The sequence below is a fragment of the Anolis carolinensis genome, chromosome 5, assembly GCF_035594765.1.
Source record: "Anolis carolinensis isolate JA03-04 chromosome 5, rAnoCar3.1.pri, whole genome shotgun sequence".
NCBI classification, from domain to species: domain Eukaryota; kingdom Metazoa; phylum Chordata; class Lepidosauria; order Squamata; family Dactyloidae; genus Anolis; species Anolis carolinensis.
Window position 1 is genome coordinate 170,741,953 of NC_085845.1, and position 13,360 is coordinate 170,755,312.

The following is a 13,360-nucleotide window of genomic DNA, read 5'->3' on the forward strand; positions in this document are numbered from 1 at the left end:
CCATCAGGCAGCAAGTTGAAATCTTTCTATTCAGGAAGGCTTTTAAAGCAGGTCAGGAACTGCTGTAATTTTATATGCTTTTAATTATGTTTGATACTGTTTTAATACTTGTATATTTATTTATTTTAAGTTGTATTACAATTCTTTTAGTTGTGAGCCACTTTGAATCTCCATATGGAAAGAAAAAGCAGGATATAAATAAATATAATAATAATAAGTATGCATTATGTATTACTGATATTTTTTGCCCTAAGTCCTTATCTTGCAGCTTTTGCAGAAATTTATTTCTCAGTAAAGACATTTTATTTAAACTTTCAGTACTCCTTCCCATTCCAGTTATGTCTATATTCTGCTATAATTTGATAGCAGATTACAGTACAGCACTGTAAAATTTCTCCCAGTCTTTCATAGTGACTTGTTTTTCTTAAGATTTGATTTACATTCTGGGAAGAGCGGAATTTGTGATTTTTTTTATTAGCAGGAATCTGAGAAGCCTTTGCTTTCCTAGCCTTGAAGTGCAAGCTGGAAATCAGACTAGTTTAAAAGCATATGTTATCCAAACTTTCATGTGGCTTTGGGTTGATTGCAAGGGAGCTTTAGTGGGACCCTTTGCATTTTTGTATCATATCAGATACAATTTTGTGAGAAAATGTATAGAAATATTTAAATAGGAATGGGGTGGATATGTATGGAAACTGAGTTCTGACAATACATGAGAAATATTTATATTTAATTTTTTTCTTCAGAAGCACTTCATAGTGAACCCTTTCTTTAATTTGACCTTGTGATGGTTGTATTACCCCCCCCCCCCCCGAGACATATTGAGAAACTGATAGAAAGAAGTAGAAATTGAGGTATTGATTAAGGAAGCATGAAATAATGTAATAGAGAAAGGGGAACTACAACAATTAGATTATTTTGCCAGTAAATGATTGCAACAAGCTGAAAACTAAAATTCCATTTTAAAAAGTCGGCATTTAGACACTATTAAAACATAGGCAGAACATGAACCAAGCTGTTCATGTAAGGCAGCCCTCAAATCTCATTGAGATGAAGCAGTTCTATATGAAGGAATAAATTAGAAGTCATCAAATTGAGTCTGAGATTGACAGATAGTTACAAGAGATACTTACTTGAAATCAGTGCTGCTTACGTCAATATTAGCAGATAATGAAACTTTTCCACACATTATATGATAAATCTTGACTTAATTGGCCATAAATAAATGCTGACAAGATTTCATGTTTCAGAGTTATTTTGAAATCAGAATATCTTTTTAGTTTTATCTAGAATGTTGAAGTTTGAGATTTGGTATCATTTTGATTTGGAGATATATGACAATCATCAGAAGTTCACTGGTTCTCTTTTTTGTTATTACAATATTTATATAGCTGTCCTCAGAAAGGTGAGAGAATACTTGAGCCAAAGGATGTCTATAGCATTCAAATTATATTTGCATCTTATCTACTAAAGAGTTTAGCCTCATCACATACATTTTAGTATTTTCAAGGAATCATGCGGTTAGAAAACAAGAGCTATTGAATAGTTAATTCAGTCCAGGTCAGTCACAAGATATCCAGGAGAAACAAGGGAGAAGCAGCTGGTAGCCAACAGCCGGTCTAGGCCAGGAGATGCCAGTTCAAGGTCAGGAGATTTCATCAAGTCAGTAATTCAGGTAAACAAAGCCACCAAGAAGTAACAAGTACTGCCAGTTGTCAAGAAGAAGGGTTAAAATCAACAAACCTGACAGGGAATGTCTGAAAATTTATAGACATCTATCTCTAGACACCAGGTGCCTAATTATGTCAGGGTCTTCTATTAAATAACTACTGGAAATGGTGCAATCTCTCCTGCATTCTTTGTTGCCCAATGGATAATGCTGATGGGGCTTCAGCATCTGTCGGAGAGTAGGGCTGCCTGTGCTACAACACCCCCCCCCCCCCAGTTGCTCAGTCTCAGAGAGGCAATTATTATCAGGAGATATAGATTCCTGGCAATCTGCCTCCCCTCTCCATCTGAATCGCCCAGCTCCAGAGAGCGAATTATGATAGCTACATGAAATGTGTTTCACAGAGTTGAATCTTGCTAACATTTCATATTGAGTCAAGGGGAGTAGTAATTTACTCTGTTTAGAATCCTCTTTGGCAGTCGAAAGATTTAAAATGCAGTACACTCACATTTGTGAGGTAATGAGAGAGTGACATGAAAAAGGAAATAGGGAGGAGTGGGAGTGGGGAAAGAGCTCAGAATGTGCTTTGACGTCATCTGATAGGTTTTCCAGCCTGCAGCTGCTATTCTTGCATCCACAGTTCATGATATTTAAAACTCAGTTTATGCAGAAGTAACAGACACTGCCAAAAGTAAGGGTGGCAGTATATCTTGTGTGTATGTGACTGTGCTAGCAGGAGGGACAAGGACAGAGTCTTTCAGCAACTGGGCAGAGATCCAGATTCCCAGGCTGACTTTTCAGCTCTTGGGAGAAACTTTTATTTTATTCTAATAAGTCTGTTAATATTTCATATTGTGTGATGGATTTATGGCATTGAATGTTAGCCTTTTTATATGTATGTAAACCGCCCTGATACCCTCTGGGGAGAGAGGACGATCTAGATATAAAGTTTATTATTATTGACACAAAGACTAGTATAACACAGCAAACAAGATAGATATGCTGGATTTCGTATCACAAAATCGCAAGTTGAATACTTCCCAAGTGTCTAGGACTCTGTGATGTATTTTCGGATGATGTGAGCAGATCCCAGTAAGGTGGCCTTCTGCAGTTGACAGATCGTAATTTTGTCAGTGTATTGTTTCCAAATGCCGGCTGAGATCTTTTGGCATGGCACCCAGTGTGCCGATCACCACCGGGACCACCTGTACTGGTTTTTGCCAGAGTCTTTGAAGTTCAGTCTTGAGGTCCTGATAGCGGCTGAGTTTTTCCTGTTGTTTTTCATCAATTCGACTGTCACCTGGTATGGCGACATCAATAATCCAAACCTTTTTATTTTCCACAACTGTGATGTCTGGTGTGTTGTGTTCCAGAACTTTGTCAGTCTGGATTCAGAAGTCCCACAATATCTTTGCGTGTTCATTTTCCATTATCTTTGCAGGTTTGTGATCCCACCAATTCTTTTCTGCTGGGAAGTGGTACTTGAGGCATAAGTTCCAGTGAATCATTTGGGCCACATAGTTGTGCCTCTATTTGTAGTCAGTTTGTGTGATTTTCTTACAGCAGCTGAGGATATGATCAATGGTTTCATCAGCTTCCTTGCACAGTCTTCATTTTGGGTCATCAGCTGATTTTTCGATCTTGGCCTTAATTGCATTTGTTCTGATGGCTTGCTCTTCAGCTGCAAGAATCAGGCCTTCTATCTCCTTCTTCAGTGTCCCATTCATGAGCCATACCCAGGTCTTCTATTATTATTATTATTATTATTATTATTATTATTATTATTATTATTAAACTTCAAATAAAGTTTCTCTTTGGCCACCTGTCTATCAAAGTTAGTAAGCTCCTGAGCTGCTTGAGCAGCTGCAGCCATTTGTCTAGAAGGATAAGTATATAAGATACAAATTGGACAGGCACGTACAGGGTTGCATGCTTTGAACTTTCATTCAATCTCAAAAAGTTGCTATGACCACTAAGTTTATGCCTGGGAGCACCACACATTTGGTTACTCTCAGGTAATCTATATGAAGGTAGCTTCAGAATCAAGTATATGTGTATTCCCTTTTATATTTCACATAACGAACACAGGCTTTTTCATGTATCTCAGCTTGAAATTCAAAAGCAGAGCATGATTTATCCATGCACAGCAGTAACATTGGTTTCTTTTTAGATTTAAAAAAATATTAAAAAGTGAAAGAGTGAGTGTGGGTGTAGTTATCGTTTTAGAGAGAGCAGGTTAGGAATTATTCCTCAAGGGCTTAATTCAGTTTTCAATCCTAGTTTAGTTAAGGTAGATTCATGAATCAGTAAGAAGTTGGTATGGCAACATTTTCCTAAATTAATGCACCACTTTGATTCTAGTTTGAATGAATGTAGCTGCAGTCTTTTTGTTTTGTTTGTGACTCTTTAATGTACATCTGTTTTTGTCCTTTTCAGCTATAGTTATTGCTGTTTGAACATGTTTATAAGAAGAGTAAAGAACTTCTCTGTCAGATTTAGCAAAAGGAAGGTGTGTTATATTTTTCCTCACATATTTTAGGATAGGATGGCATGTCTTACTATCAGTGGTCTTTTAAAATAAAAGAAATATGGTACATGTCTTTGAAACCAGGGGTATCTTGTATTGGATTAGGACTGGACCAAGTGACACTTTGTGCCATTGATTATGTTTTATTAGTTACAGGACGACATGCTTTCTCATGTTGATGAGTTAGAAAACTGAAAAATGACTGGGAGTTATAAACAACACTGTCTCCCTTGATATTGACAGTTGCAGTTCTGGAAAGAATGATAGTCCTGATGCAGTAATCATACTGGGAATTAGGAGGAGTATCAGTGTCTGTTCCTTCAAATGTTTCTCTCCCAACTTTGTGAAGACTACACTGAAGTTTCAGAACAAAGAGGAGGAGAGGGCAGGAATGAAATCCACGTGATGATGCTTGCTTGGCAAGTGTTTGAGGTCTGAATAGGGAAACCAACTGCTTACTATTTTGGGTGAATGAGGTTAGCTGTTACTGCAAGCAGCTTCATTAAAGAATCCTTCCATCTGTCAGTCTGCAGAGTTGTGGAGAGCAAGACTCTCCTATCTAACTTTTTAGTATGTGTATGAGCATACAACTTTTCTTAAGGAAGGGAAGGGATTTCTTTGCCTGAACATAGTCCTGATGAAACAATATGCTTTCACCAGAAGTTCACTGATTCTTGTCTTCAGATATTGGCTCAGATATTGTTTGTATCCAGTGTCTTCTTGAGCCCATCGTGAGCCCACTTTCAATCTGTGAAGTGGGACCCAAGAGTGAGGAATCAACAGGACTCAAACCTTAGAAATCGATACCAATTTTTATCTGAGGATTAAGCATCTCTTCAGAAACTTGTAAGGATATTTTGGTTTTAGGATTTTCTCCATAATGTTGGACAAAACCCAAACTCTACAGCCCGCTTATGGTGGGATTGTGCCATTTGCAGAGATTGTACCAAAGGAAGGAAAGACCATAGGCTTGGGTCATGACTCTTACCACAGCCTGCGAGAAGGTTAGTAAATTGCATCCTGTTTGCTTTTAGAAATCTTACAATTTTCCCCTCAAATCTATTTGGGTCTTTTCCAGTGTGTCCTACATGTTTCAAGTAGACTAATTGGTTTGCTTCTGTTTAAGACGGCTCTGTATCTTTTTATATAGCACTCTTATAAGCAAGGCTGTGAACTGTATGTAAATGATTCAATAGGTTTTTCCAACTAATGGTGGGAGGGCTTTCCTTTCAGTTGTACAAGGAATAGAGACAATAGTATTTTGATTTTATAAGGGAAGATGTAATAGGGAAGGCTTTTTAATGATAAATTGATACAAGTTTGTTGTTACATATGAGTGACACAAATGTGGTGCTGCCTATTATTCCATTGCTGATAGAAAAAAGAGATATGTATAACTTGTTCGAGTTTTGTAAAGAAATTGAAGATGGGTGACATTGTTGGCTATGAAGGATGTGTGAGGAAATCAAGATTGAAAGTATGTTGAGAAAAATACTGAGGAAATATCTATTTTAAAAAAGATTTAACATGCCTCTGTATGGAAAGTCTGAAACCAAGTTTATTGATTTGATGGGGGACAATGAAGAAGTGATGTTTTCAAGACTGCAGTGCCCAGGCATACCAGAGACATATATCCAAATTCAAAGGCTAACCAAGTGACTCTATCTACAATTAGCATGCTAGAGGTTTATAGATGGGACATTTGGAGAGAGACCAGGACTGAATACTAGAATTTGGGTAGGAGGCAGAGAGATTTGAACTGGTTCTGAAGAAACAAAATGAACACACATGTTCTTGGGTCCTGTCTAAGAAATGAGGACACAACTGGTAGCTCTGTTTTTTGTGTTGCATTCCAGGATTGAAGGAAAATGCTAAGAACAGAATGGGATGCTGTACATGACATGGTAGGATTGAGCAGTAGTAGAAAGTAGATATTTTTAGTTAGGGATGGGAAATGTTTGACTTCCTATATGTTTTGAATTTCAACTGTTACAATAATTTTCCATTGGTTTTGCTGTCTGAAGCATCTGGGAGTATAAACTCTAAACAACAAGGGCCACAGTTTCCCCACCACTGCTTTAGTCACAGAGAAAGGTTTTCACAAATAAGAGGCAGAAAATCAATCTCATTGTTAACAGGAAGAAGCTGAATTGTGCTCAGCGTTCTATGTAATGAGTTAAAGTCAAAAATGTCAATTAAACCACTCTTAAGGATTAACTGTGTAGTACACAGGGTTCTTGCCTATTTTGGCATTTCAGATAATAATAATAATAATAATAATCATCATCATCATCATCATCATCATCATCTTTATTTATATCCCGCCACCATCTCCCCGTGGGGACTCGGGGCGGCTCACATTGTTACAAAAGTAACAACACAAATACATTAGCACAATATACAAAGGTTAAAACACAATAAGATAATAAAACAAAAGTTAAAACAAAAGTTAATACAACAGTAATAGTATCAAACAACCACCAATACAATTCAGTTAAGAGTGAACTGTTGCCCCGAGTTGGCCATTTGTTTTTCAATAGGCACATTGCTACTATTTATTTTTATCTTTCAGTTCCATTAAGCTATCTGTCCTTATGCAACTAATTTGCAGAGTTGGATGTTGTGAGGTTTGTGAAAAAGGCTTTTGCTGCACTTGAGGAAGTTGCAGAGTTTATGCATGTAGAAGAAGGTTACAAGTGCCTTGTTGGCTTTGCTGTACTGACTTCTGGAGATACAGGACTACTGAATAGTATATCATACCAGTGATGCTGAAGATATACAGTATTCCCCCGCTACTTTGCGGTTAGCTTTTTGCGGACTCGCTCTTTCGTGGGTTTTCTCAGATGCAGGCCCCAGCTGAGGGGTGCGGCCTGACCTATGCCTCAAAAACCACTGGGATGGGCCAGGGCCTCTTTCCTTCCCTGAGGGCCCCATTCTGGACGGCGTCACCTCACATGGCACTATCCCTGCTCCCACCACTGCTCTGCATGTGCCCACTGCCACTGTTCTATGTGTGCGCCCCGCTGCCGCTCCATGTGCGCCCCGCCGAGCAGTGGTAGCAGTGGCGGGGCGCATGCAGAGCATTGGGGGCGGCGGCGCCACACCTCCAAGTCCATGCACAAAGCTCTCCGCAGATTGATGGCCACAGTATTGTACATTAAAGGAGGGAGGGAGGGAGGCTATACAGTACTGTATTTATTACAAATGTCCCATGTCAAAATTTGTTGAATTCCTGTCCCAGTTTGGTATTATCGCTCTGCAGGAAACTTAGATTACAGAAGAGGAAGAAATTGCCAACTTTCGGGATTTCAAATGTGGTCTAAACGAAACTATCAAAATATGGCAGACCTAGTGGAGGCATTGCCACCTTAATTAAGGGTGCTTTAGGTTGGCCAGGTGAAGAAATTCCATTAAAAAGCACTATAAACTGTATTAACATTCTCACAGTCAAATTAACAAATATGTGTGCCCCCTGGCAAAAAGGGGTCCAACTATCCTTCTTAATGTTTACATACAACCTACACCAGCAAAGTCGGGTACACGGGATATATATCCCCTATACGAAGAGAACCAGTGGGTGCCGTGAGGCAGATGCAGAAGTGGAGGACTCAGAACACTTTTTCTTAAAATGCCCCTATTACAACAGGATTCGATCTTTCTATTTAGAGCCTCTGGTGGAGAACCATACTCATTTAGAGAATAAGGAACCCTTCTACAGGGTTCAGATAAAAACTCTATTTTAAAACTGACCCTTTTTACACAAAAAGCGCTGGCCATTCGCGAGAAGATGTGATATTAATGCCAATAACAAAATCCAAATTTAAAATTTACTATGGACAAGCCACTAGTTTTACTTACCCTTGCCCCACTGTTACGAGTCAGACGCCAGCCAATCTAAACAACTGCGCCGGGCTGTGGCGCAGGCTGTTGAGCGACCAGCTGCAACGAATCAGCCTGACCAAGAGGTCATGAGTTCGAGGCCAGCTCGGAGCCCTGTGTTTGTCTTGTCTTTGTTCTATGTTAAGGCATTGAATGTTTGCCTTATATGTGTAATGTGATCCGCCCTGAGTCCCCTTCGGGGTGAGAAGGGCGGAATATAAATACTGTAAATAAATAAACAAACAAACTTGGTTTATTGCAAAAACAACACAAAAGAGCCTAAGAAACAACCAAACGGAGGCTCAAAACACTTTATCTTCAGTGTGAGGTAACAATGTCCAAAAAGAACTCAAAAGACCCAAACTTGGGATATAATCTGGATTATAACCAAGATAACTGCTGAAGTCATACAATGCAGTGAGAGAGAGGCAGCTGAACAAATCGATAGCGTCTACAGACTACAAATTATGCAAAAAAAATTAAGTGGCCAGAGACGTCATCGCACATTTTGTAAAGAAAAGTTTTAGAAACGAAATATTATACAATTCCAGAACAAAATCAATTACCTACAACACAAAAAGAATTATGATCCTCAAAGAATTCCCACCATCCACTATCAATAAACGGAAAAAGTACTTTTTCTTAACGGATGAATTGAAGCGCCTCCAAATCAGGTTCCGTTGGGAGAAACAAGAAGGTCTCATGTTAACTTATAAAAGGGAAAAAATTTGGATTAAAACAGAAGAAAAAGCAGACCAATTTTATAGGAAGCTAAAAAAAGACCTAGCACAAAGACTATCACCACAATCATCGAGTGAAGAGAAAAACCCCAAAAAGGCAAAGAAAAGAAGACAAGAGTCGCCAAAGGAAGTTGTGGAAGAACAACCCATATCAATTTTAGGCGAAGATCAAGAAGCTCTTTCAGAGGAGGAAGAGGAAGGAGAGAAAATGGAAGATGCCCTTAATGAATAGTTTTACCCAATCAATAAAGATATTTTCGAACAACATTAACGGTTTGAACTCGCCCATTAAGAGACAGAGAACCTATAACTACTTAGGTAAGAAAAATTATAATATTATTGCTCTCCAAGAAGTCCATATCGCCCAGAAACATTCAAAATATTTAATACATACTAAATTGGGAAAATTATATTACTCTCTGGACACAAAGAAAAAACGTGGGGTGGCCTTATATATAGATGAAAAATTTAAATCTGAAGAAATATTTAAGGATCAGGAAGGAAGGATAATAGCAGTAAAAATTGACCTAGGCATTGAAAAACTATTAATCTGTAACATTTACGTTCCAAATGGCCCCAAAAGAAAATTTGTTAATGCACTAAGAACCAAAATTGGGAAGACAGATTTTGACCACATTGTAATTATGGGAGACTTCAACGGAATATTAGATAATAATTTGGATAAATCGGTAAAGAAAAAGAAAAATAATAATAACTCTCTTCCAATAAATTTTTCACAATTAAAAGATGAATACGATCTAGAGGACATTTGGAGAATACGTAATCCTACACAAAGAGATTATACATTCTACTCCAATCGCCATAATTCATGGTCCAGAATCGATATGATCTGGACATCTAAAAGTTTAGAACCTAAAGTAGATGAGATAAAAATCTTAACACGAGATCTTTCAGATCACTGCCCATTGGTTATGAATATAAATTATAAAAAGAAACCGGTAAGTTGGAGATTGGATAATAATTTAATTAAACAGGAAACTGACATTAAAAAAATTAAAAGGATGACTATGGAATACTTTCAATTTAATGATAACCAAGAGACAAGTCCACAAACAACCTGGGATGCCTATAAAGCAGTAGCTAGGGGCCATTTTATTCAGCAGAAAGCACGAAAAAATAGAATTAAATATCAAAAACTACAAGACATACAAAAAGAAATGGAAGCAGAGGAATTACAATTAAAAAAAAACCCAAGTGATGGAAAGATTATGAAAAAATTAAAAATATTACACAAACAGAAAAGCAACTTAGAATTGGAGCACTTAGCTAACCAACTGAAATGGACAAAACAGAACGCATTTGAGAACGCAAATAAACCAGGGAGATGGTTGGCCAGAATGATAAGAAAAAAGAAAAATAAACAACAAATCACAAAAATAGAATCACAAGGGAAATTGATATACATAGATGATAAGATAAGAGACATCTTTGAAAGTTTTTATAGCAATCTATATAAAAAAGATAATATAGATTTAGATTTAATTGGCGAATATTTAAGTAAGCTAAAATTGCAAAAAATTACAGAAAACGAAATAAAAATGGCTATCAAAAATTTAGACGCCAATAAATCCCCAGGTCCTGATGGATTCACGGCGGGCTTCTATAAATTACAATTAGATGAAATAATTCAACACTTGAAAAAGGTAATGAATGAAGCCCTAACAAAAAAAATCATTTTAGAGACGTGGAAAAAAGCGGAAATTATTTTAATACATAAAGAAGGATCAGATCCAAATAAGGTATCAAATTACCGCCCCATCTCATTACTTAATACCGATTATAAAATTTTCACAAAAGTGCTGGCTAATAGATTTACCGAATTTCTAAAAGAATGGATTTCAGATGACCAAACTGGATTCCTTCCCAATCGCAGTACAAAGAACAACGTCAGATTAATAATAGATTCGATAGAATATTTCGATGTAAATCATCAAAAGGAGGTGGGCTTTTTAGCAGTGGATGCTGAAAAAGCCTTTGATAACGTCAATTGGAACTTTTTTAAACGACTATTAAAGGAAATAGACATAGGAAATCAATTTCAAAATGGAATCAACGCAATATATCATCAGCAAAGCGCTAGAATTAGAGTAAACAATCAATTAACTAAAGAATTTGAAATAACTAAAGGAACGAGACAAGGCTGTCCCCTGTCTCCGCTAATTTTTATCTTTACATTGGAGATTATGTTAAACTCAATTAAAAAAGATGAAAATTTAAAGGGGATTAAATTGGACAAACAAGAAATAAAGATTAGAGCATTTGCTGATGATGTAATTTGTGTAATTGAAAACCCAAAAGAAACGATAAAAGATTGGTTAAAAAAAATAGAGGATTTTGGATATCTGGCAGGTTTCAAATTAAACAAAAAGAAAACAGTAATCCTTACTAAAAATATGTCTATGAGAAGCCAGAGGGAATTAAAGGAGAAATCGGGTTTGGAAATAGTAAAAAAAAATGAAATATTTAGGGATCTGGATAGCTAGTAAAAACAACCAACTATTAGATCTGAATTACGGGGCACAATGGAAGGAAATTAAAAAAGATTTAGGAAATTGGGCAAATCTAAATATTTCACTTATGGGGAGAATTGCAGTTATTAAAATGAATGTCTTGCCTAAATTGTTATATCTGTTCAGGAACATCCCAATTATTAGAGGGGCTAAGGTATTCAAAGACTGGAACAAAGAACTGTCAAAATTTATTTGGAAAAATAAAAAGCCCCGAATAAAATTTAGCACGATGATCACCCCTCAAATGAGAGGAGGTTTCGGACTGCCTGATTTACAACTATACCATGAGGCGTGTGCTCTGGAATGGATAATCGACTGGGTTAAATTGGAAAATAAAAAATTACTGACAATTGAAGGATTCAATCTGCGATGGGGTTGGCATGGATACCTATGCTACGATAAAATGAAAATTGATAAAAATTTTGGAAACCATTTTGTGAGGTCATCCTTGATTAAAATATAGGTAAAATATAGAAGATATTTATATGAGAAAACTCCACTATGGCTTTCCTCTTTAGAGGCTAACCAACGTAGATTATTGGGCTGGAACAATTGGCCAACATATAAAGAAATCTTAAAAAAATCAAATTTAATATCTGGAATAGTAGGTATCAAAGAAATAGAGGAAGTTCAAAAAAAAATACAAGAATATATCCTGGTTCCAATACCACCAAATAAAGGAAAGTTATAACAGAGATAAAGAAACGGGTTTCAATTTGGATAACAATTTTTGGGACAATATACTTCAGAAAAACAAGAAATTGGTAACGATTCTATATAACAAATTAATAGAATGGAATACAGAATCCGTAATAGTCAAGGAATCAATGTTAAAATGGTCTAGGAATATAGGCAGACCCATCACAATGGATGAATGGGAAAATATTTGGAATAAAAAAATAAAATATTGCTATTCAATTGACTTGAAAGAAAATTGGCTAAAAACTATCCATAGATGGTATCTAACCCCCAAAAAACTGGGATTAATGTATCGAAACAGAGACAAAAGATGTTGGAGGTGTAAAGAACAAATTGGGTCATATTTCCACATATGGTGGAATTGTAAAAATATTAAAAATTATTGGAAATCAATCCACTTAGAATGTAAAAAAATGCTAAAAATTAATTTAGAATGTAAACCTGAATATTTTTTATTAGGGTTACTTGAAATGCAAGAGCAGGATCCATTAGACTCCTTAAAAGAAAAAGAAAATAAGATAAAAATCTTTACATATGCAGTAACTGCCGCAAGAATGGTAGTAGCAAAAAACTGGAAGAACCCAGAGAGCCCCACGGTAACAATGTGGTTGGAAAAATTACTAGACATTAAAAATATGGATAAATTAACCTATCTGACAAGAAGAAGCACAGGGAAACCAATGAAACAAACGGACTGGTCTGAATTGGAAATTTACCTACAAGAAGAAATGAAAGGAAAATGAAGCACGAGAATAGAAGGAAGAAAGAAGAGTGGAAGTCCATCCCCTCCATCTAATCAACCCCTCCCCCCACTGTAGATAGGGTATCAATCCGGGAGTCGAATGTCGGCCCCCATTCCTATTCTTCCCCGAACATTCCCCTGTCCCTTCCCAATCCAGAACCCCTCTCTGGCCCACTAGAGAGTTCACCTTTTTGCCTCCTCATCCCCCCAAATACAGGATAGGACTACCCATTTCACCACCCATTACCTCCTCCCTTACCCACTTACCTCGACCTTCCCACCCCAACCTTTCCTTTAGATAGGTCAATGTATTAATGGAAAAAATTTTCTTTTAATAAAGATTACATTTCAAGAAAAGACCCAAACTTGGGATATAATCTGGATTATCCTGGGAAATAATCCAGATTAAAACAAACTTAGTTGAAAAGGCTAGAAACTCGCTCCACCTGCTGGTTGGAGCTAAACAAACACATGAAAGCTACCAGGAGTAACCCATAGTGACCAACGGCCACACAATGGCCCAAAACGCTGCTAAAGCAAAACCACATTGTAAATGAGAAGTCACAGCTGCCA

At 36.9% G+C, this 13,360-nt stretch overlaps 1 protein-coding gene across 4 annotated transcripts in view; it reads left to right on the forward strand.

The window, feature by feature from the left end:
• Positions 1 to 3,854: 3,854 nt before the first annotated feature.
• The window catches only part of mrtfa (myocardin related transcription factor A), a 55,322-nt gene continuing 45,816 nt past the window's right edge, over positions 3,855 to 13,360 (forward strand). For 2 of the 4 annotated variants that reach the window (XM_016993711.2, XM_016993712.2), the window contains exon 1: positions 3,856 to 5,200. In XM_016993711.2, the coding sequence (XP_016849200.1) occupies positions 5,077 to 5,200 (124 nt within the window). In that variant the 5' untranslated portion in view covers positions 3,856 to 5,076. Of the gene's footprint in view, positions 5,201 to 13,360 lie in introns of all 4 variants that reach the window. The other 2 variants (XM_062981003.1, XM_008110734.3) reach the window with 2 other exon arrangements.